The sequence below is a fragment of the Barbatula barbatula genome (assembly GCF_947034865.1).
Source record: "Barbatula barbatula genome assembly, chromosome: 19".
Taxonomy (NCBI): Eukaryota; Metazoa; Chordata; class Actinopteri; order Cypriniformes; family Nemacheilidae; genus Barbatula; species Barbatula barbatula.
In genome coordinates, this window is record NC_136782.1 from 11,010,877 (window position 1) to 11,035,921 (window position 25,045).

General features: G+C 39.4%; 1 protein-coding gene across 1 annotated transcript; it reads left to right on the plus strand.

Moving 5' to 3' along the window:
* On the plus strand, nucleotides 1-23,960 carry LOC306908834 (alpha-2-macroglobulin-like protein 1; the record flags this gene model as incomplete). The annotated part of the gene is given in 42 exon segments (XM_079482048.1): nucleotides 1-296; nucleotides 3,437-3,620; nucleotides 3,853-4,009; nucleotides 4,148-4,200; nucleotides 4,355-4,375; nucleotides 5,246-5,414; nucleotides 5,495-5,579; nucleotides 5,659-5,776; nucleotides 5,952-6,057; nucleotides 6,140-6,249; nucleotides 6,425-6,592; nucleotides 6,697-6,927; nucleotides 7,018-7,081; nucleotides 7,156-7,301; nucleotides 7,384-7,533; nucleotides 7,631-7,819; nucleotides 7,910-7,994; nucleotides 8,066-8,186; nucleotides 8,288-8,459; nucleotides 8,463-8,513; nucleotides 8,779-8,905; nucleotides 9,486-9,607; nucleotides 9,833-9,884; nucleotides 10,204-10,287; nucleotides 10,415-10,591; nucleotides 10,964-11,045; nucleotides 11,152-11,308; nucleotides 11,524-11,598; nucleotides 12,066-12,228; nucleotides 12,350-12,543; nucleotides 12,736-12,951; nucleotides 13,334-13,452; nucleotides 13,678-13,768; nucleotides 13,856-13,924; nucleotides 14,008-14,113; nucleotides 22,698-22,807; nucleotides 22,874-22,894; nucleotides 22,977-23,145; nucleotides 23,224-23,308; nucleotides 23,397-23,514; nucleotides 23,681-23,786; nucleotides 23,842-23,960. Coding segments are annotated over 42 exon segments (5,013 nt in total). The 5' UTR covers nucleotides 1-225.
* Nucleotides 23,961-25,045: the final 1,085 nt, after the last annotated feature.

The following is a 25,045-nucleotide window of genomic DNA, read 5'->3' on the forward strand; positions in this document are numbered from 1 at the left end:
ATATTGAGTCAATACCGTTGTAATTGATCTTGGGTAACGCAGTTTTACTCCTGAGTATCTCATTTGGGAAACCTAGGAGCAATACTGCAGATTGAATCTGTTTCATCCAATTCATCTTCCCAGTTGCTCAACTTTCTTTGCTTTGGTGAGGTAGGACAGAGAGTAGGCAGAGGTGTATAAACTGTGCACCAAATCTCTGTGCGACTGCAAAACCAACAGCTCAAGATGCGGGCGCTGGTAACGCTTCTGACAGTTCTGCTGCTACAATATGATTCAACATGTGGAGCGACTGACCCGTAAGTACATTTATCATTATCCTTTTCATTTTAGCAGACATGCGGAATACTACGCTGTCAAAAGTCGCAAAAACTATCACTCGGGTAGTACCCTTTTTGAAAAAGTACAAGATGTACCCTAGGTGCGAAGTTGTATCAATATCTGAAAGATTCAAAATTAGAGATGCACGATAAATTATCGGTGTCTGCCAATAAATGGTCACATTTAATGTTATCAGCCAATATATATATATTCTAGCCGATAGTTCATAAGATTTTTCCGGTCAAACTTCTGCTGCTCAGTTAAAATACTGGTCCTGTTTTTCTGTGGTTATTCGATTACTGCTATTAGGAAACCATTCTTGTGGGGACGGTATGTAGAGTAAATTGTGTGAATTCTAGGAACAAAAGCATATTGTTTGAATCGGACTACTGTCTTGAGACCTGGTAGACTTGTAGCTATAAGAACATGTTTCTGGGTTGATCTGGAAGAACGTCTATAATTTGTTTGTTGACTAATAAAAAGATACCAGAGAAGTTATGTAAATTGTTAAATAATCTTTAGTGTATAGGCTTTAAACATAATTTTTAGGGGAAAAAATAACTAATGGCTACCTTTTCTGCAGTGACTGTTTTAATTTAAAGCAGTTACTTTTGCCTTTGTTTCTGTCTTCGGAAATGTTATTTTCATATCTAGATACTGTATAAAGGGCTGTTGTGTTTCTGCCGCTGTATTATCTCTTCCAATGTTAAAGAATAATCTATTGTTGTCATTGGCATATTGGTATATATTAGTGTATCCCTATACAAAATGTATAAATATTTATACCCAAGTGGTACATGGGACCTTTTCAAAGGGCACCATCCCAGTGACCGGTACAGGATTTCTACCTTTGTTGGACACTGTAAGGGTCCAGTATTATCTGTAAGCTTTCATCAGATGCTGAGGAAGCGTTATGAACGTATAACGGCAATTCATTAACACGTGTAACTAAACATCTTTTGAAATGGTCTAGAGACTGTTATTGATGATAAATACAAGTTTATAAATATAGCTGCAAGCAGCGATTCCCGGGTTCGAGCAGTCTAAAGCGTCAAGATTGTTCAGAACGAAGAGAACTAGCGGCCAAAAGGCGCTGCCTTTAGTAGGTGACCTCGGAGCTAGTTCTTGAGTTATGGCCATTTTAATGTAAAAGGCTCCGCATATTAAGAACTTTTGGCGTGCGTCCCTTATCGACCTTGAAAGGAAATTTCAACTTTTTTTCGATAGTTATTGACATTCACACTCTACAGAGGTCGTCTGCATTGGTTTGGTTCCGATCGGTCAAAAAACCAAGGACGAGTTCACGAAAGTAGGTTTTTGACATCATCTGCGATAACTCACAAACCGTTTGTTTGACAGAAGTGGTTCCAGAGGCAAAGTTGTTCAGAATGAGGAGAGCTATCATATTATGTAAATAGTTTGAGTATATGTCAAATGTCACGTGATACACAATTGTTTTTGCAACCAAAACTCGTAAATTTAGCCATTTTTACTGTTATAGCGCCACCTAGTGTCCAAACGCCGCGGCCTTAGGTTTGTGACGTCGGAGTTATGGTCTTCACATATGTTTCAAGCCCCATGATGAGATCTCATAGTTATTGAGTTATGGCCATTTAAATGTAATAGGCCCCGCCCATTTATTTATTTTGGTGCCCCTAAGCGACCTTGAAAGGAAATTTCAACTTTTTCGATAGTTATTGACATTCACACTCCACAGAAGTCATCTGAATCGGTTTGGTTCCGATTAATCGAAAAACCTAGGACGAGTTCGCGAAAGTAGGTTTTTGACATCATCAGCGATAACTCACGAACCGTTTGATCGACAGAAGTGGTTCAAGAGGCAAAGTTGTTCAGAATGAGAAGAGCTATCATTTGTTGTAAATAGTTTGAGTATTTTTCAAATATCACGTGACACACAATTGTTAAAGGACTCCAAAAACGTTATTTCGCCCCCAGTGGCCGAATGAGTTCATATTTCTTACAGACCTTCTTGACCATGAGTCGAACAAGCCCAGCGAGTGTCGTTTTGATCGGCCTCCGTTAAGTCGGTCTAAGGAGTGCTCAAACTTCATTGGCCGATGGCGGCCATGTTTTTTTAGATACGCCAATGTCCTTTTCTAGAATCATGGTACATGACACAAAGACACACCATACCAAGAAATTAGTTGATAGGGCAAACTCTTGGGTAGTTATTGCCCTTTTCGAGAAAATGTATATTATAGCGCCACCTAGAGGCCAAACGCCGACTTTTTTATCCTGTGACCTCAGACTGAGAGTATAAACATATGGTCCAAGCCTCATGAAGATAGCTCAAACGGTTCACGAGTTATAACCATTTTAACCAAATATGCCCCTTCCGGTTCAGACGTTTTGTCGCCCCCCAGCCACCACGGATCGAAATTTCAACTTTTTTTCGATAATTATTTACAATCACACTCCACAGAATTCATCATCGTTGGTTTGGTTCCGATCCGGCAAAAATCCAGAGACTAGTTCACTTTTTTTTTTTGCATAAAATGCAAATTACCGAAAACATTTGCATACCGGAAATGAAATCGGACCTATACGTTTTTTAAGTTTTGAGCCAATGATTACAATGATATGAGACACTTGGGTGTGCGACAAACGGTTTAGGAGTAATGAGCGTAAAGGCGCTTTTTATCACTGTAGCGCCACCTATGGGCCGATTTGGCTGGGTCCATGTGTCTGAGTAGCCATCAAGACTACTACCATCTGACCGAGTCTCAGCTCTGTCGGCCTTACGGTTTGGGCTGCACGATCAGTTTTACGGCAAATACGGCGGAAAAATAATAATAAAACCTACAAATACAATAGGTTTCTAGCCCTACGGGCTCGAACCCTAATAAGACATGACTAATTGTATGCATTTCACAAGACTTGAGAAGGCTAAACAAATAAGGCCAAACATGTTTTATTCATTTAGTTGAAATGCACCAACCCGTTAACATATGCAACGTTTTCCTTAGTCTTTTCTACATTCACCCAGTGAGCCAAAGAGAGCTGCTGTGTACTGCAAGCACAATAATACAGTTCCTCGAAGCACATGCATGTTCAAAACAGTTACTGCAAATAAAAGCAATCTCTTTTTGTCTTCTAGCACATACCTGGTGGCAGTCACTTCTCAGGCAGTGAGCGGCACAAAAGAGACTCTGTGTGCCCATATCAATGAGCCCAGTACAACCCTTTCTTTAGTGGTAACTTTGAGCTCAGATAATGTATATAGGACCATTCTTAAAGAGAACTTAATTGGAAGGAATTTCTACAAGTGCGTGCCTTTCCAGGTCAGTATACTTAACATTTTAAAAGCATAAAAGGCATACAAAAGTGAATGACCACAATACAACAATGTAATGTAATTGTTTATTTAACATTTATTTTTATTGAGACAAACCAATCCATTTATTATATATTTGCATCTTTGATGGACTGGTTGGATCATTTAGCGAAGTGGCTTAGCAAGCGTTAGTAACACTTTGCTTTAAAGCTCTTTGTTCCTTGCTTTGGGTCCTGTAGGTCCCTGTAGTGCTTATAGACACTGTGGCAAACGTCTCTGTTAAAATTGAAGGAGACAAGACATCACTAAACAAAACTACTCAGATTCTCATAAAGCCTCCAATGAAGCTCATTTTCATCCAAACAGACAAGCCAATCTACAAGCCAGGAGAAACCGGTATTTTTGTATTCGTTAAATTGCCTGTGCTTCTACATATCAATGAATGTGATTTAACGGCATACTTTGTTCATACAGCCAAATTTACTCACTTTATTGCTTATGTGCTACTGTGCTGTTTACAATTCTCTTCCCCAGTAAAATTTCGCATCGTCTCTTTGGATTCCAATTTCTTTATTCTTGATCAGAAGGTAATATTACCGTTAGTTACTATGACCACACTTAGATAAATGAAGCAAGGATTATGTTATAACATTTGTTTGAATGGCATTTATGCCAGCTCTTCAAGCATTCACTAGAATACCATTGCTCAAACTAAATCTTGTTCCTTGTTTTTCTTTTCAGTTTCAAACAATAGAACTCCTGGTACAGTATAAAATTCTTTAAGCATATGTTAGTTCCATTTATGTCCGTTTCTCGACGTTATTTCGAGACCACCATATGGGGTTACAACTTGAGAACCAATGATCTCTTCTGGCTAGTTGCCCTGATGAAGGGCACAGCGTGGCACCCCAGGACAGACTTGTGGATCCTCCCAGCCTACATGCACTACGTCCGACTTGTCTCAAGTCCAGGCCATGAGACTCACATGGTCCTGAGACCCCTGCCTCCAAACCGAGACTGGTGCACTGGATCGTGGATGCCATCACTACAGCATACTGGTCCCAAGATCTCCCATGCCCTCTTTCAGTGTGAGCTCACTCTACCTGGGGTATAGTCTCTCCTTGGGTACTGGCATAGGGCCCCTCAATGGCAGACATCGCAGAGCTGCGGGATGGGCTATGCCCAACACTTTAGCAAGGTTCTATGACCTTTCGCATGGAGCTGATGTCCGCCTGTATCTTGCATGTTACCAACCGGTAAGATCGATGGCCGGCTCTGGGCACAACTGCTTTCTGCCTTCATTAGGTGATTGTGTAGATTTGGCCATCCTCTGCAGTGACCTGGCGGCGCCTCCCAGGTTCCTCCGCACAAACACTGAATGAATGCGCTGGCCGTCTTCTATACCTGTATGCACAGAGACTGACATGGATTTTTTTCAAGTTCATTTTTCCTTTTAAAACAGAGATCATGGGTTCTCTAGTTCAAAGCCCCATACTGTCATCTCAACATAACGTCTCATTCCCTCCATCTGGGGAACCGTGGTTACATTTGTCGTCATTGTTTTGCATTAATTATTTGGATTTTTTTTTTTGTTCGCAGTTTCATTACACTGTTTCTTTGTGCCACTTCTAGGATCCTAACTCAAATCGCATTGGTCAGTGGTTGAATCGGACCACCAGTAATGGCATTTTAGATCTCTTCCACCGCATGACACCTCAGGCTGCTGAGGGCAACTACATCATCACTGCTTGGGATGAGAAGAACCAACAAACATCACACAACTTCGAAATTGAAGGATATGGTTGGAACTAGAAATCAGCTTTGACAGTTTCTTGCATAATTTGTCCTGTTTTTTTTAAACTCGTCTCTTGTTTGTTGTAGTTCTGCCTAAATTTGAAGTCAACGCGAATCTTCCTCCTGTTATAACTCCCACGAATAAAGAGTTCATATTAAACATTTGTGCTCGGTAAACACTTTTGCTAAATTTAGCTGATAAATGCAACGTAAACATGATCTGTCTCATAAAAATATATATATTTTTTTAGATACACCTATGGGAAGGGTGTGCAGGGGTCTGTTACCGCTGAAGTGTGTGGAACAAACTATATATTTTACCAGTATCGCCGAAGTGCACCTAAAACTTGCAGAACCTACATCATAAAGGTTTGCTACAGCCTATTAAATACTTCGTATTAACCCACATCAATTATCATTTTCCTGATTCCGTAGTCAGTTCGAAGACGCAATAACAGTCGTTGACTAAACTGCATACGACCGCTTGCACAATGTGACATGTCGAATTAAAATTCTTTTTAATTCATGTACATTTTTCATTTAGACCGACAAGACTGGCTGTGCTTCTCAAGTAATAAATGTCTCTGAATATGGCATGCGTCCAGGAGGACAATTTCAAATCAATTACAAGGTAGAAGAGGATGGAACCGGTAAGCGTGTCAAGGAAAACTGCTCTTCTCCCATTTAATTGTCCTAGATGGACCAATCAAAAATGTTATTCTTGTTTTTCAGGGATTACTGTGGAGGGTTCAGCTGGAGTTTCTTATAGTAGTGATGTTATCACAGTTTCCTTTGTGGACTCAGCAGATATATACAAGCCTGGGATTGCCTATGAGGGAAAGGTTGGATGATAATTTTTTTACCCAGTGTATATAATAAAGATGTAGTCAAGATTAAGATCAAGATCTTACTCATAAATGTCTTTGTTTTTAGAGATGTCTCCTGTACCAAAATCACAACATCACTACTCTTAATTTGTACCAAAATGTTCTTGTTTCTTCATGTGTGTTTTAACAGGTTCTAGTCACTGATGTATACAACAAACCACTGAAAGGTCAAACGGTGTATCTCATTGTAAACTACAATTTCAAAAGTGTTACTATGACACTTACGACTGACAACAACGGCACAGCTCGCTTCTCTTTAGACACGACAGTTTGGTCAAGTCAACCTGCTTATTTACAGGTTGGTGCGTTTTTTTTTTCAACCATTATATACTTCTATAACTTTGCTGTGCAATAGAAGGATGTCATTCATTGTGTATATGTATATTCATTCATTTACATTAGGCTCGCCATATTGAGGATAAATGCCAGACTGGTTTCTGGCCTGCAGAAAGAGATTATAATGGAGGCAGTCTATCGTTAAGGCCGTTCTACTCCAAAAGCAAAAGTTTTCTAAAGTTAATTTCTACTTCAAACCCGTTGAGTTGTGCGGTTGGTGCAAATGTAGAGGCCAGTTACATCATTCAGGGCAGTGCACTGCTCAAGGGACAGAAAACACTGGATGTCTTCTACATGGTATGTTTAACTATAGCTTTTGTCATACTGTACATTGCTTCTTTGCTTTTCATAAACTCGCACAATATTTTTCCACTTTGTGGGTTCCAGGTCTTTTCCAAAGGCAGTATGGCTCAAAATGGCCTTGTGTCTGTCAACGTGCAGTTTGGAATTGGTAGGCAATTGATAAAAAAATAGTTTTCTGTATGTTCTAAGAGCCTTATTTGACCAGTTTTCCCTGTGTTACAGAAAACAAAGGCAAGTTGTCATTCACATTAAAAAAGACCACAGCCCTGTCTCCATTCGCCCAGGTGGTGGTGTACACAGTTCTTCCCAACGGAGAAACGGTTGCGGACAGTTGGAACTTCCCCATTGAACAATGCTTGCCAAACAAGGTCAACAAATATCACATGAAACTCATTTAAAATGCACATCTTTTATATTCTTTTTTAAATGATCCATGTATCTGTGCTCCAGGTGTCCTTAAGTTTCTCATCTTCCATGGCTCTGCCTAAAGACACATCAGCTCTAAACCTGAATGCACAGCCTGGTTCCCTTTGCTCCGTCAGGTCCATTGATCAGAGCGTACTACTCTTTAGACCAGAGGCTCAACTCAATGCTGCGTTTGTAAGAACTGTTTAAGAGAAGAAACTTTTAAAATGTTTTGCTTGTTCTGTTTGATTTGGCAGTGTCAATCCATCCTGTAAATGAACTTGATCTGTAGGTTTTTGGAATGTTGCCAGTCCAAATGTTGGGGGATTACCCATATCAAGTCTGGGAATATAATGAAGATCCCTGCATACCTGTAGATATGGATCCAATTGACCTCCCAATGCTGGCGAGGGAAAGACGTTCACGCTTCGCTTACCCTTACCCTTATTACAGTAGCAACGATGCATATGGTGCCTTTAAAGTAAGATCTCATAGTCTCCTGTTTCAGTGGTTGTTAGTTTATCATTATTCACTATCCACTTAATGAGACATGATGCTTGCTTTCTTCTAGGCAATTGGAGTCAAAATCGCTACCAACTCTGATGTGAAAGAACCAGTTTACTGTTATGAATATAATGTTATGAATACAGCCATGGGTAAGTAACTTCATCTTTCTTTTCTAAATTTCTGTACTTTCTGTACCTACTATCTGCTCAAACCGTTGCAGGAGGTGTTCAACCCGGTGCAAGAGAAAATTTGGCTTTTGCTCCACCTGTGGAAAACACTGTTCAAAATACAATCCGCAAGTTCTTTCCGGAAACTTGGATATGGGATCTTGTGCCTGTGGGGTTTGTATAGCTCCCGCTAATGTTACTGTACCTCCAGTCCTTTCTATAATACAAATAATTCATCTAAGTCATTGCATAAGGAGTAATGTTTTATTCTTTAGGAGCTCTGGATCTGTGACTCTTACAAATACTGTTCCTGACACCATCACTAAATGGGCCACAGATGCTTTCTGTACATCTTCTGTTGGTTTTGGAGTTGCACCCAGCACCGCTCTCACTGCCTTCCAGCCGTTCTTCGTCAGCCTCACTCTCCCCTACTCTGTAATCCGTGGATAAGACCTCACACTCAAAGCTACTGTATTCAACTACCTCTCCAAATGTATTATGGTGAGTCACCCTGATAATTCTGAAAATATGCATAGGACTAACATTACACTGTTTTATACACTGTAGAAAATAAAATCTTGTTTAACAAATAACATTTTCTACCCGAAATAAGGTTTTCCCTGTAAAATGAAATTTGCCCCATTTTCTTCTGTTTGCAGTCTTAAAAAATACATACAAATATGTAAAAAACAAACAGTAAAATTCCGTTTTTTTAAACATTTTACATGCAAAAAAATAACAGATCCCTCTGTGTTATAATGTACAGGTGAAGGTCACACTGGAAAAGTCAGATCAGTTCTCCGCTCTGCCTTGTAATGGCTGTAATTACACTCAATGTATTTGTGCAGAAGAGACCAAAACCTTTGAGTGGACGGTTACAGCATCAGTTCTGGGTAAATCCAATACATTGACATGCAATCTTGTGCACAACAAACCAAGTACACATTTTCTATAAATGCAGCTATGCTACACTGGTTATTCTGTGTAATATTCTAAACGTGTACATATGATTGAATCATGTTTTACATTATTTTAAAGTACTTCACTTCGCCCCTATATCAAAATTCGCGCCACTTATTTTCCATGGTAATTTTTATTCCTACTCATGATTGAATGTGATTTGTATTAACTGTAAACGTTATAGTTCACATCAAACTTTGCCCCATAGACTTGGTAATTCTATTCAATAGGAATAAAAATGACTATGGAAAAGTGGGGTGAATTTTGATGTGAACTATAACGTTTACAGTTAATAAAACCACATTCACAGTAGTTCACATCAATTCGCTTGATGCCCACTTATTTTCCATGGCTATTCAATAGTAGGACTAAAAATTACCATGTAAAATAAGTGGGCGTCAAGCAAATTTTGATGTGCACTAACGTTTACAGTTAATAAAATCATTCAGTCACAAGTACACTGTCCTTACATTTAATTGACTGTCCTTATATTTAATTGACTGGATATTACAGGAGAGGTAAAGGTTACGGTGAGAGCTGAGACCGTGAAGACTCTGGAACGTTGTGGGAATGAGATGGTGACTGTACCAGAAGGACTCCGTATTGACACTGTGGTGCAGTCGTTTCTAGTCGAGGTGAGCCTTTCTAAAACCATAGAAGTTATAAACTTTAGAATTCTGCATGTTGGTTTTAAATGAGAAACTTATTGCAAAGCCTTTAAAGCTGTGTAGTACACTAGGACAAGGACATCTTGTTGAAACCATTAAGCAAAGTCTGAAAATGCATACGATTATAATTTTAGCAATCGATAAAACAGAGTTTCAAGTTTGTTACAATAACTAAAGTTGTTTATTTGTCAGGCAGAGGGAGTTCAACAGATAATCACTCAGAATGAACTCCTCTGTTTAACAGGTCAGTCAATTGTTCTGTCACTAAATTGTATTGAAGCTGGAACATTATTAATTGAAAGCTCTGTTGGTACACCTCCAGATGGATTCTTTGGAGAAAGTGTAAATATTTATCAACGTAATATAAGTGGACTAAAATACAAGCTGTAGTCTAAACCGTCTAATCATGCTGCGTTTTGTGACGTGATACTTAAGCTGTCTACTTAAACTAAATGACATTAAAATAGGAATTTATGCTCAACCAATCATCCTCGCCGTATTGCATTCAGACTGTCTTTTGACGCAAGAGACGTGCCATTGACTTTTAATTATATTTCTATTAGGCAACTATGTGAACACAACTGTCTCTCTTAAACTCCCTGAAGTTATTGTGAAGGATTCTGAAAAAAGCTTTGTCACAGTACTGGGTAAGTTTATGCATGTTTAGACACATTTATACTTTTTAATGTATTGATAAATATCCACACTCTTATTGCTATTAACTGTGTGGACATCAGGATGAGCCGACATGATCTGCTCTTGTTCGCTCCACAGGTGATCTGATCAGTCATGCGTTAAGAAACATCGCTGATCTGTTACGGATGCCTTACGGCTGTGGAGAGCAGAACATGCTGAACTTTGCCCCCAACATTTACATCCTTCAGTACTTGGAGAGCAGTGGACAGCTCACTCCTGAGATTTTGGCACGAGCTAAAACCTACCTGCAGACTGGTGAGAACTAGAAGACTGTTGTGTTTCAAGAATAAGCCTCTTACAGTCGTCACACTTCAGCAGACAGAAAAGGGGTCATGTTGCCAGCCATGGCAGGGTCAGCATATTTATGGATTAAAAAAATGATTACAGCATATTCACACATCAAACTTCCAATTTTGCAAAACTGACAAGTTTGTTTCTTTTCCTCTGAAATAACAAATTTATATACAATATAATTGAAATTTCTAAAACTTTTCATATTGCTCATTTTACAAGTTGCACACAATGCAGTAGTTAGTAATATTCTGAATAAGGCGAAAACATGATTTAAACTATTACTAAGCGCTCTTACTGAAGACTCAGATATTCATGTTAATTTTCTTTTCGCAGGCTACCAAACACAGCTGAAATACAAACATTATGATGGGTCTTACAGCGCCTTTGGAAACAGTGATCCGTCTGGGCACACCTGGTCAGTTTAAAAACAGACAAAGCATTTGATTCTATAATATTTTCTGTGTGACTGGGTTGCAAAGTATAAATATTTCTAGATTTTGAAAACTCATTACTCTTCTCAGGTTAACTGCATATGTGATGAAGATTTTCGGAGGGGCAAAGAAGTTTGTGTTTGTAGATGACACTAGCATCGATCAGGCTAAGATTTGGTTGGGTCAGCAACAGCAGGGGAATGGCTGCTATAAAACAGTGGGCGTCCTCTACCACAATGATATGAAGGTAAGAATAGAACCGGATTAGTGTTGACGGCTAAGATGAACTAAACTTTCACATCTGCAGAGTTGTTGGCCTGTTTGCTGGAAGGCCTGTTGTGGGATAATCACATTATAAAAACGCACATACTTGATGTACTATAAATAATCTACTTAATTTACAAAGAAAAGCTAATCAATGGAATATTCTGTTGCTTCTCTTCCTTGTTTCTTCTTTCACAGGGTGGTGTTAGTGATGATGTCACCCTCACCGCATACATCGTAGCAGCTCTGCTGGAACTGGGCGTGAATACCACTGTGAGTGTTAAGACTCTATAACAGTCTTGATAAATCCAAGTAGAAGGCGTTTGGCACACCAAACGTTTGCGTTATTACTTAACTTTCCACCCATTTGGACAAGCTTCTCTATTCATATTTCTTTATTAATATTGATAGCGCAGTGCGGAGCAGCTGCAAATAGATTCAACCGTTCTTTGTCTAATATCTGTAACTGTTTTTACACAACACCACCGTGTATATGGTATTGTAACTTTTACAATCCAGACGATTTAAAGTTTAGCTATAGCCTACTTTAGGGTTTGGGTTTTGTGTCATGTACACTTCGGCTTTTGAATATGTACATTCATAAGTATAAAGTATAAATGTTGACAGGTTTCAACATTGTGCTTGGCTATACACATTGTGTGTGCTGTGACATAAGCCTGACTTTATAAAGGCAATGCAACTAACAAACAGATTTGACTGTATTTTGCGTGCTCTTTAAGGATCCCATGGTGAAGCAAGGCCTTGTTTGTCTCAAGGAAGCTTCCAGCAACCTTAACAACACATACTTCACTGCCCTGGCCTCCTACACATTCACTCTTGCTGGAAACCAAGACATGAGACAGAAACTCATCTCCAACTTGGACAGTCGAGTCAAGAGAGAAGGTGCCATTCAGCTCTGAATAAAACATTTTTAAATGGGGAAAAAAATGGTCAATAAAATTCTGATTAGGAAAACAAAACAAGAGCCCACGAGACTGAGGACTTTTGTTTTATAACTTTTCAGGGGTTGGGCGATATTGGACCCAGGCAAATAATGGGCAAATGACAGGCTCTTTAGAGGTAGAGATGAGTTCATATGTGTTGTTGGCGCTTCTTTCTGGACCAACACTGCCATCATTTAAACTGGACTATTCTGCTACCATTGTACGCTGGCTGGCCAAGAGGCAAAATGCCTTTGGAGGTTTCTCCTCTTCTCAGGTACAGTTGGAGGTTTCTCCTCTTCTCAGGTACAGTAATGTTATTTCAAGGCACTTCATTCATGGTTCAACTACAATGGTTCTCCGTCCAAGAGTGTAATCTTTGTTTTAAAGTTGTCACAAGATTGGTTTCAATATACGGAGGCTATTTTGACAACAGCCTGTAATTGGCTTCCTCCCTCTCTATGAACAGGACACTGTGGTGGCCCTCCAGGCACTCGCTAAATACAGTGCTGCCACCTACAGTCCAACAGGAACCGTTGTTGTCAATGTGACCTCCCCCTCAAACCTGAAATACAACTTCACTGTCAACCAGGGAAACCGACTGCTTTACCAAGAGAGACGGCTGCAGCCAGCTGCAGGAAACTTCACACTCGCTGCACAAGGCCAGGGCTGTGTGTTTGTTCAGGTTAGTAAGATGCCTTCACGTGTTGCTCTTTTGATGAGCTTTACATTAAGTGTTTACCCAAGATATTGACTTGCCCTCATGCCATATAATGTTTTCAGCTGAATTCAGCCATTTAAACAAATCGTTTTATTGAAATGACAATTTAAAACTCCCAAACATCCATGTGGCTCTGTTGGGTTAATACGTTTTCAGAAGAAACATTCCTATTGCCAAATGTAACCTATACCAGTCAACAACTTCAGATCTCATTAGTTTCTGTGTGTCCTCTGACTTAAATGTAATTTAATCACAAGGATTTATTTTAGGTGATCAATTCTTTATCAGCTACTGAAGTGAAGTTAAATGTGGCCTTGCACATTACGTCATTCTGTTTTTTCCTCAGTTTGCTTTGCACTACAATGTCCTGCCGTCGAACTCCTTGGCCTTCAGCATCATTACAAATGCAACATCAACTTGTAAAAGGATACAGTACTATACTGTCACATTAGCTTTCACTGTCAGGTGAGCAGCTTTACATCATTCATGGAATAGCCCTCGTGAGTTTAGACCGTGTATCTTTGGTTTCATCATTTATTAAATAATTGCCACGTGTGTGTGTGTCTATATTTATATGTATACCATGTCTTAATGCACTAAACGAGTCTAAAAACAGCTGTTGTTTGCTGTTTATCAGGCCACATACACAACACTGAACCATATTTGTGATTGTTGCTGATATTGTTGCAGGTATAATGGTCCACGAGAAGAGACAAACATGGTCATCATTAATGTGAAGCTGCTGTCTGGATTTGTGCTGGATTCCTTGTCTCTACAAACTGTGAGTGACTCTTTCAGGCCTTCAGTATTGTTTTCCTCAAACTCTGCGGCATTTGATATGTTCTCATTGGTTCCTCTGTGTCCATAGCTTCAGCAGGATTCCAGAATCAAACTTCTGGAGCAGAATGAAGGACATGTCATCTTGTATTTAGATGGGGTAGGTCTAAATGTACATTTTGAATGGTTTTGGCATGTGACTATAATTGCTATGAATGACATCAGATCTTTTTTTTCTTTAAGATGAAAAGGGAGGGGGAGAATTCCTTTACCTTAATGCTGTTACAGAACGTAGTAGTGAAGAATCTGAAACCAGCTGTGGTGACTGTCTACGATTACTACAAGACCAGTATGTGTCTATTAAATCCCAAGTGTTAAATATTTTAGTTGTAATCCACATTTAAAATGGAAATACTGGGGGAAAACAATGCTTGAAGGGTTATAATTTTAGCCTGACAATATTTGGGGCAGGAGAATAAATGCATTGTTTTAAACAAATTGTTCTTGCAGATTAAATTCACTTTACGTAACTTTTAAATGGGTTTTACGCCTCAAGAAAAAAATTCAAGTTTACTGTAATTGTGGAATATGCATCAAAGTATGGCCGCGTCTAATGTTAAAGCCGAAAATGCAAAGTTGATTATGTAATTTTACTTTTGCAGTAAAGGAATCCTATTTTTGTAAACCCTGTCACAAAGATGGAGACGTCATAAATATGCCTTTTGTAAGGTCTTTAATGCATGTCTTTTTCTTAGGTGAAGGCGCTGTGATGCAGTACACCTCCCCATGTGTCAAGTAATGTGTCCGTAAGTTATTTAAGGTTTTAAACATAACATGAATTCCAATTGTCATTTGAGATGTGCTCTTAAATGTAAATGCCGTGGACTTGATGCATTTAATAACAATGTGTAGAAATCACAACTTTCACTTTTAGATGAAAGTGCTGTCACTGGATTATCGAGGTGTTCTTCACTCCTAAACTGGCTGTTCATTTCATCACATGCAAGAGATGGAATTAATACTGACACTTGATTTGTTGAAATATTCCTCTTGATTGAAACATCGGCTACTGATGGCACGCTGCTGTGTATATAAACTTCATGATCGTCAAAAGCCAGATTTATGACCTCCAATGATTCATATGATTGCAATGATGCTATTGAATAAAGAGTTTCCACTACTAAAACCTGTTTCCTGTAGTTTAATTTATTATAACATGCATTGGCTGGACTTAATCTGTACTTTAAAAATCTGTTATTTAGAATTTATTGCGTTCAAGGCTGATTCAGGCCTATATGTTAGAGGGATAACGAATATAAATTTATATTAAAGTGCGACTACATAATTTGTCGGTTTTGTTTTCATGTGACAAATTAAATAGAAAATGTCTAACTAGTGAGGAAATCCTACATTTAATGCCTGCAGTATGATGTCACGAATTACCTGCAGACTGTGTAATCGCAATGCAAATGAGAGGTTAGTTTGGAAGATATGTAACTAATAAAAAGTATCTGAAAGCGTTTGAGTGTTAACTTCACTGGATCCTTAAACTGTCAGTAAAACCTTCAATGGGCCTATTTTGAACAACTCTTATATTTAACCCTACGCAAAAAAAATCTTTAAAATCCATCCCACACTTTGTTTTACTTTTCTTCCACTGCCTACAGTATAATTACAAAATGTCCAATAACCTATACACAGCTAGTAGTTTTTCAGAATCTCTCAAATTATATAAACTCACCTAAAGGAATTTTAGGAACACCTGTTCAATTTCTCATTGATGCAATTATCTAATCAACTAATCACATGGTAGTTCAATGCATTTAGGGGTGTGGTCCTGGTCAAGACAATCTCCTGAACTCCAAACTGAATGTCAGAAAGGTGATTTAAGCAATTGAGCGTGGCATGGTTGTTGGTGCCAGACGGGCCGGTCTGAGTATTTCACAATGTGCTCAGTTACTGGGATTTTCACGCACAACCATTTCTAGGGTATACAAAGAATTGTGTGAAAAGAGAAAAACATCCAGTATGCAACAGTCCTGTGGGAGAAAAATGCCTTGTTGATGCTAGAGGTCAGAGGAGAATGGGCAGACTGATTCAAGCTGATAGAAGAGCAACTTTGACTGAAATATCCGCTCGTTACAACAGAGATAAGCAGCAAAGCATTTGTGAAGCCACAACACGCTCAACCTTGAGGTGGATGGGCTACAACAGCAGAAGACCCCACCGGGTACCACTCATCTCCACTACATATAGGAAAAGAGGCTACAATTTGCACAAGCTCACCAAAATTGGACAGTTGAAGACTGGAAAAATGTTGCCTGGTCTGATGAGTCTCGATTTCTGTTGAGACATTCAGATAGTAGAGTCAGAATTTGGCACAAACAGGATGAGAACATGGATCCATCATGCCTTGTTACCACTGTGCAGGCTGGTGGTGGTGGTGTAATGGTGTGGGGGATGTTTTCTTGGCACACTTTAGGCCCCTTAGTGCCAATTGGGCATCGTTTAAATGCCACGGCCTACCTGAGCATTGTTTCTGACCATGTCCATCCCTTTATGACCACCATGTACCCATCCATGCCACGGCCTACCTGAGCATTGTTTCTGACCATGTCCATCCCTATATGACCACCATTTACCCATCCTCTTATGGATACTTCCTGTAGGATAATGAACCATGTCACAAAGCTCGAATCATTTCAAATTGGTTTCTTGAACATGACAATGAGTTCACTGTACTAAAATGGCCCCCACAGTCATCAGATCTCAACCCAATAGAGCATCTTTGGGATGTGGTGGAACGGGAGCTTCCTGCCCTGGATGTGCATCCCACATATCTCCATCAACTGCAAGATGCTATCCTATCAATATGGGCCAACATTTCTAAAGAATGCTTTCAGCACCTTGTTGTGCCACGTAGAATTAAGGCAGTTCTGAAGGCGAAAGGGGGTCAAACACAGTATTAGTATGGTGTTCCTAATAATCCTTTAGTTAAGTGTATATTTATACATTTGGCAGACGCTTTTTTCCCAAAGCGACTTAAGATGTGAAATGCTCTTCTACTTGTGTCAACACACTATAGTTTACTAAACCATGTTGCTAGAAGGATTAAAGCTGAAGAAAGCAAGAAAGAGTATGAATGAATGACGTGAAGGACACAATTGTTTATTAAGGACAAAACGGATAAATGCAGAACAGATGTTCAAGTTTTTTTATGAAATTTGTGATGGATGCAGCAGTTTGGGGGAGGCTGGCAGTTCATTCCACCACAGAGGAACCGAATGAGTAAAGGTTTTTTCAAGCAACTTGGTGCCTCGTTGCAATGGAACCAGACGTTGCTCATTTTTAGCACGAAGATGGCAGAAGGGGATCTACAGCAGTGAGTTAAAATAAAGGGGTGATTTTTTTTTCTGTTAGCGTTCTGAAGTCCAGTGTCAGATTAAACACCAGCCATTTGCAGGGGCTTGAATGTATTGATATGGATGGCTGGCCATTAAAGAATAGCAGTAGTCTAGTCTTGATATGACCAGAGCTTGGACTAGCAGCTGAGAGGCATGCTCTGACAGGAGCGGTCTGATTTTCCTGATATTGTAGAGCACATACCTGCATGTTCAAGTGGTTTCTTCGATATGAGAGATCAATTTGAACTAGTCATTAAACATTAACCCCGGGAGTCCTCGTAGACTTGTTAAAGTTGAGGATCTGAGCAAAGTGATGAAGTGGTGTTGAGTTGATGGGTGGGCTGGCATAACAAGGAGTTCTATCATGGAAATGTTGAGTTAGAGGTGATGTAATCCTCACAGACATGGGCAGTGGCGGTTTTAGGCACTGCAGTCGCCCGGGGCGGCATTTTTTCATGTCACGTGGGGGGCGGCACCGGCACGAGCAGTAAAAGAAACTCTGGGCCGCCGCAAATCGGTTATCTATTATCTATTCATTCATTGTGTGGGGAATTGGCAAATTGGCGCCCCTGTATGCTGAAAAGATAAAGGTAGGCAACTATAATGTTCTCTCTGTGTTATGATTACTGTATCCATGTTGCCATGTTGTGTGAAAAGACACTGCGGTGTTTAGCCTAGTCGTTAGAGCGCCTGACTCTCATTCAGACAGACGCCGGTTCGAGGCCCGCGCAGGGCAGGTAGACCTCATACAACAAATTTGGTTTTAAGTCAACAAACACGAGATCCAATTTCACCATAATATTGTGCTTTGCAACAAAACTGTTACAAGTTCAGTTATTATTATTTATTTCCATCAGTTGGGTTAACGTAAGGTCCCGCAATGAGCAAACAGAATTTTCCAATCTGTAGCTAGTTTCTAAGACGAACATAACCTTTGCTATTTATTTGCTACATCACACATGTCATGAATATGAAGGTTTTATGCATGTTTATGACAACTGTCATTAAGTGTCATTCGCTCAATTATGACATTTTTAATGCAAATATTGTTTGTTTGAGGTCTTTGTTGACAACTTTAAATTAACCAATACATCTTAACCTGTCATAATTGTCATAAAAACATGACATAGCAGATTAATAATTGAATGTAAGACACTACTTAGCTGGTGTTGACATAATTTAGTTTTTTCGAGGGGGGGGGGGGGGGGGGGCGCTCAAAGATGTTGTCGCCCGGGGTGCAATTCAATGTAGAACTGCCACTGGACATGGGGACGGTGTAACCAGTGTAGCGGTTTTAGCTGAGGTGATGAGCTTAGCTCACCAAATATGATTCTGCACCAGATCCATCAATATCACATCCACGAAATTAGTTATTTAAAACATCAGTTTCAGTCAAGGAATTAGTTTAGCTCAAAGTAAAATATGTATTATAATTGTTATTAAATATACATATTTTACATTCTCTGACTAGTAGTATAAAGTATAACAATATTTATATGCATTCGTCCAGCGATGATTAATTGATTAATACACTTTTCGTAATCTCATGGCCATAATTAACGTGACTTTACCAAACAGAATTTAGAGCAAAGGTAGCATAAATCAAACACTGTTTAAGTGACCTCGTATATGAGGATTGAGCACAGAAAACCCATCACAAGTGAATATATGGTTGTTTATTAAACTACTCTACATGGTAAACATAATGACGATCACAGAAACAAACACTACATGAAACACAAACGCACATCCGCTAGGGAGCGCAGAGAGAGAAAGAGAGGGCGAGAGAAAGAGGTAATGAGAAAGCATGGCAGCGATTTCTTAACACCAATAAGAATCATCTTTAACAAAGAGGCACAAACTTAACACAGCAATTCTATAAATAGAAACGGATACTTGCGAGTTCTCTGCTAGATGTGTATCTGCATGCGCTTGGAGAGATGGAAAGGTTCAATTGGTTTCAGAATACGGTCCTGCTGAAAAGTTCCGGGCCTCATGACCGTGTGACTCCTTAAGGTGTGCAGAAGTCCATTGTTCCTTTTCCCCCGGTGGGGGAAGAGACGCCACAAACTGGTTTCTGATGAAGGTTGGTTTATAGGAAAAAGGGCAAAAGAACATCGGAAGAGACGGTGGTCTCTTAAGCTGTGTGGATGTCACATCCTACAGATGTGATAGACCCAATCAGAAGATTGCACCTTTGGAGGGAGAGTTAATTGTCTTTGTCTTCCAGCACTTGTTTTGCATGTGGAAGCTGGTTGGATTTTCAGTAAGTAAACTTCTAAGAGTTGAATTTACATTTACATTTAGTCATTTAGCAGACGCTTTTATCCAAAGCGATTTACAAAGAGTTCGGGGAGCAATAAGCGATATGTCATACAAAGAGCAATAGCACAATAGATGTTAATCTAATATAATAAATGTAATATAAAAAGAATTACCAAAACACAACAAACATTAACATTAAGGTAATCACAAATGCAGCTCATAGACCCCAAACATGATCTACATCATCTTGGTTAAATGAGTTACTGCAAATCTAGTAATTCCAGAAGTTATACACCTTCATTCAAACTACTTAGAGTCAATGTTTAAGACAGACATATTAACAAGAACATCAATACATGGTAAGGTTATAAATGGATATATGTACTGTACATTTCTATATAAATGTATATAGGACTGTACGTCTGTCCCCCAGTGAATAAAGAGAGCACATCTCCCTACATTCCATGACTGAAGAGAACCCAGAATTCCGGTAAGTAATCCACCACTCGGTAAGCAATACAGATCAGGCGCCGAAATCTGGAACAGCATGAATCACTGGAGACACGACAGGCATGAAGCAAACAATTATCTGACAATAACCCACTACGATCGTGAGTCAGATATAGGCCTCTTTAAATGAGGCACAGGTGCCGCTACTAATCAGCACCCAGGTTGCTGGGGCAACGCTAATGAGACAGACATGCAGGAATGAACACACAGACCCGACAACCGTGACAGTACCCCTCTCCCTAGGAGTGCCTCCTAGCACTTCCAGAAGAACTTACCTGTCGATTGTAATCATCCATTAGATGTCCTGAGCAGAAAACCAACTCCTCTTCTCAGGACCGTAACCCTCCCTGTCCACCAGGTAAATTTTAAGTGAGTTCCCCATCTACGAGTCGTGGTTGTGGGGGGAACTGGGGCAGGGGGGTTAATGGTAACAAAAAAGGAATATGGGATGAATTCTCCCTTTCGCTGGAGGAAGTTTGAGGTGGACTGCTACCAGACTAATCTTTTTGATGAAAGTAAGCGGGCCAATGAATTAAGGAACAAGCTTATTACAAAGGGGATTTGTTCTTGGATGAAAGCCACACTTTTTGACCAATGACATTTACGGGAGGCTTAGACCGGTGGCATGACCTCACCAGGAGGATAGATTCTCTAGCCTTGCTCCAGATAAAGTTGCACCTCTGGACAAAGGCGTGGGCTGAGAGGACCGCGACTTCTGATTCCATACTCTGAAAAACAGGTGGCTGGTAAACTAAATTAGCCTCAAATGGAGATAGGCCGGTAGACGAAACTGGTAAGGAATTGTGCGCGTACTCCACAACCGACAGTTGCTGACTCCACAAGGATGCGTTCTGAGACACCAAACACTACAACATGAATTCTAAATCTCTGTCTGCCGTTACTCTGAGGATGAAACCCAGAAGAAAGACTAACCGCAGCCTCCAACAAATTACAAAATTCCTTCTAGAATTTGGAAAATAAACTGAGGCCCCCTGTCAGAAACCACATCCAACGGGAGGCCATGAATACGGAAGAAGTGATCAATGACAGTGACGGCTGTCTCTCTATTTTGGAGGGCAGGAGTCCCATTACAAAATCTAGCAAAATATGGCACCAGGGTCTCGAAGGAACTGACAACAGTTGAAGGAGTCTAGCAGGGGGTCTATTGGAAGTCTTAGAAATGGCACAGATCGAGCAGGCTAAAACAAAATGTTGTATGTCACATGACATAGATTGCCACCAGAACCGTTGTTTAATGAGAAAGATGGTTCAGCTAACCCCTTGGAACAATGACCCCAACGGATGACATCAGACCTTAATTCCTCTGGCAAACAACCAACTGGGTGGGCACCCAGGCAGAGAGGTAACCCCTTTTGAGGCTGCAAGAACCTCCAATTTGATCTCCCAAGTCTTCATAGAGACCATGTTTGTCTGTGGCACGATGGACTCGGGAGACAATGAAGGATTTTTATTGTGATTTTTATTATGGTTTAAACGTGCTTTTACATTTAATATGCTTTATGATTTCATTATTGATCATTAACTGTGCATAATATGTTAAAAATATAACAAGTGTGTGAGTTAACCAAAGGACTTATTTGGAGTGAACTTTCTGTACCAAAATAATATGTGTGTGTGTGTAAAGATCAGATTACGCAGAGCTCGTCGGAATTTGGTGAGGTATGGGGTCTCCACAAATGGTCAGGAAAAGCAGTGTGAGCTGGTTGGCTGAGGCACCACAAAGGAGAGAAAGCGTATTGGACGTGTTCCAAGGCCCCGGCTAAGAAAAGACAACAGGAGAATTATAAATACCATGCAAAAATTGTTCTTCGGGGTGGGTCCTTTGTAAGACGTCGCTTCTTTGTGTGAGAGGTTAAAGTTCACATTATAATGTCTAGAGTTGTGTCAGAACCTGACGACTGAGGAGTCAGTGCAGAGTCTGCTGAACACTAATGCACAGATTGTCTTAAGGTGCAGTCACACTATACTTTTTGCACCATTGACTTGAATGATCCAGTTTAACAGGATCTTAGAAGAGAAACACCTAACACTTATTATACCCTATTATACCGCTGTTGATACACCAAAATTAAGTAATTTCTAGGTGCAGTTATTCTGAAACAAAAGCATTCCCAAGCACCAGCCCTAAATGAGAAAAACACCTATTAGGGGAAGTCACACTTTGTAAGCTAAATTAGATGATTTTGACACAATTACACGTAAAGAGACCATACAAGTGGTAAGCAACATATGATGTGATTGTGAAAGGCTATCAACCATTGATGTACAAAAATAATTAAATAGTAATCTTATTTATCACTTGTTATGTAATGCAGAATACTTTTTATTGCTCTATATTTCACTGCATACTTTACTACTACATTATGTTAATTCTCATGAAGCTCATGCTTTACTATAGCTGCAGTTGCAGTGTTGATGTTCAAAATTGTCAAATTCAACAATTCTCACCCATAATATAATATATTTTCATTTTATTTTATTTACTATTATTATTATTAATAGAGAAGAGTATGATTAAATGTCAAAGCTAGGCTAATTATTTGCATTTATTTATGACTTTATCTCATGAATCACTTGTTGTGTAACATCGAAGGCAGGAATATGTTAAATCTAATTCATGGGACTTCTCTTACCAGTTTCCCCCCTTTTTTGCCTGGATGGGGTTGGACAGGGAGTATTTTAAGTTTGTCTTATCAGTTTATCGTGTTCAATATTGTTATCACGTGTTCTTAGTTGGTAGCCCCCTCGTGGGCTTTGTTTTGGTCCTGATTAAAGTCTTGTTTGTTCACCCCTCACCGCTGCCTGCATCTGGGTTCTTCCCTACCAATCCTATTATTCATAGGGTAATGCTTCAAGCATTATGTGACCCTTACACCTTTAATAAAACTGATTTTTTTTCTTTCTTGCAGTTTCAAGCAATAGAAATCCAGGTACAGTATAGAATCAAAAAATTATTTCTAGTTGTGTTTGCTGATTCATTACACTGGTTTATTATTTGTGTGGCACTTTTAGGATCCCAAGTCAAACCTCATTGGTCAGTGGTTGAATCGGACCACCAGTAATGGCATTTTAGATCTGTTCCACCGCATGACACCTCAGGCTGCTGAAGGCAACTACGTCATCACTGCTTGGGATGAGAACAACCAACAAACAACACACAACTTTGAAATTAACCGATATGGTAAGATCTGGATATCAGCTTTGAATTTTTTTCATAATTTGTCCTGTTGTTAAACTCGTCTCATCTTGTTTGTTGTAGTTCTGCCTAAATTTGAAATCACTGCAAATCTTCCACCCGTTATAACTCCCATGATCGCAGAATTCATACTGAACATTTGTGCTCCGTAAGCATTTTTTAAACAGTAGAACTTTGCAGATAAATAAGGTGCAATATTTTCGGCCTAAAACATCAATCTTTTTTTACATCTGTAGATACCCCTATGGCAAGGGAGTGCAGGGGTCTGGGACTGCTGAAGTGTGTGGAATAAACTATAATTATTACTGGTATCGCCAAACTACACCTAAAACTTGCAGAAACTACGTTATAAAGGTTCGTAGTTTTTTTACATTACCCTAACATTTGAACAGAATACAACCAACAGAACATTTATAATATTTAGGATTGTATTATATAAGTTTTAATAAAACATAAAAGCTTCTTACACCAGTCTAAATAATTGTATGCACTTCATGTCAATGATTTCTGTTTCATTTAGACTGACGCGACTGGTTGTGCCTGTGCAGTGATAGATGTGACTGAATGTGGCATGAGTCCAGGAGGACATTTTCAAGTAAATTATAAAGTAGAAGAGGACAAAACAGGTAAACTGCTCTTATGAATCTTAATTGTCCTAAACATGTTCTTCTGGTTTTCCAGGGATTACTGTGGAGTGTTCAGCTGGAGTTTCTTATGGCAGTGATGTTATCACAGTTTCCTTTGTTGATTCAGCAGAAATATACAAGCCTGGGATTGCCTATGTGGGAAAGGTTGAATGATCATGTTTATTTCCTGCCAGTTTAATAAAAGATCAAGACCTAACTCTGAGACCAGGGGCCTCATTTATAAAGCGTGCATACGCAAAAATCCATGGCAACGTTCATATTTATAAATAATATGAATTAGACATCGTTAAAAGACGGAGATTTGAAACTCTTCAGCTGCGCGCAATTTCAAGAATATTATTGATGTAAAGATTTTACATCTGAAGGAAAGACCTACACACGTCTTCTGTGTGTACGTTCATTCTATTAATCTCATGTACGCACTTTGAGATATTAGCGTACAATCTAATTTAGGATGGTTTCCATGCAACATTTCATAAATTAGGCACTAGGACATGAGCACCTCTCAATACCAAAAATACAACATCAAAAGTCTATGGGACCAAAACTGTCACTTTTTGTTTTTATTTCTTTTTTGACAGTTTCTGGTCAATGATGTTTTCAACAATCTGTTGAAAGATCAAACATTGTGTCTCACTGCAAGTTATGATTCCAAAAGTATGAAAGTGATACTCACAACAGACAGCAACGGCACAGCTCGCTTCTCTTTAGACACGACAGATTGGTCAAGTCAACCTGCTTATTTACAGGTTTGTGCTGTTTATATAGTTGAAAAACTTGATGTGCAGTTGAAGGATGTGTGTCATTCATTTATTGATTCATTCATTAACATTAGGCTCGCCACATTGAGGATCATCTCCAGACTGGTTTCTGGCCTGCAGCAAGATATTATAATGGAGGCAGTCTCTGGTTAAGGCCGTTCTACTCCAAAGCAAACGTTTTCTAAAGTTCATTTTGACTCCAAACTCGTTGAGCTGTGCAGGCGATGCAAATGTGGAGACCAGTTACATCATTCAAGGCAGTGCACTGCTAAAGGGACAGAAAACACTGGATGTCTTCGACATGGTATGTTAAGAAAACTACATTTATGTTTAACACCGTCCTTTGGATGAGATGTTAAACCAAGGTCCTGATTTTCTGTTGTCATTAAAATCTCATGGCACTTCTCGTAAAGAATATCCCCGGTGTCATGGCCACATTCCTTCATCTATCAAGGCCTCCTAATAATCTCCATCCAG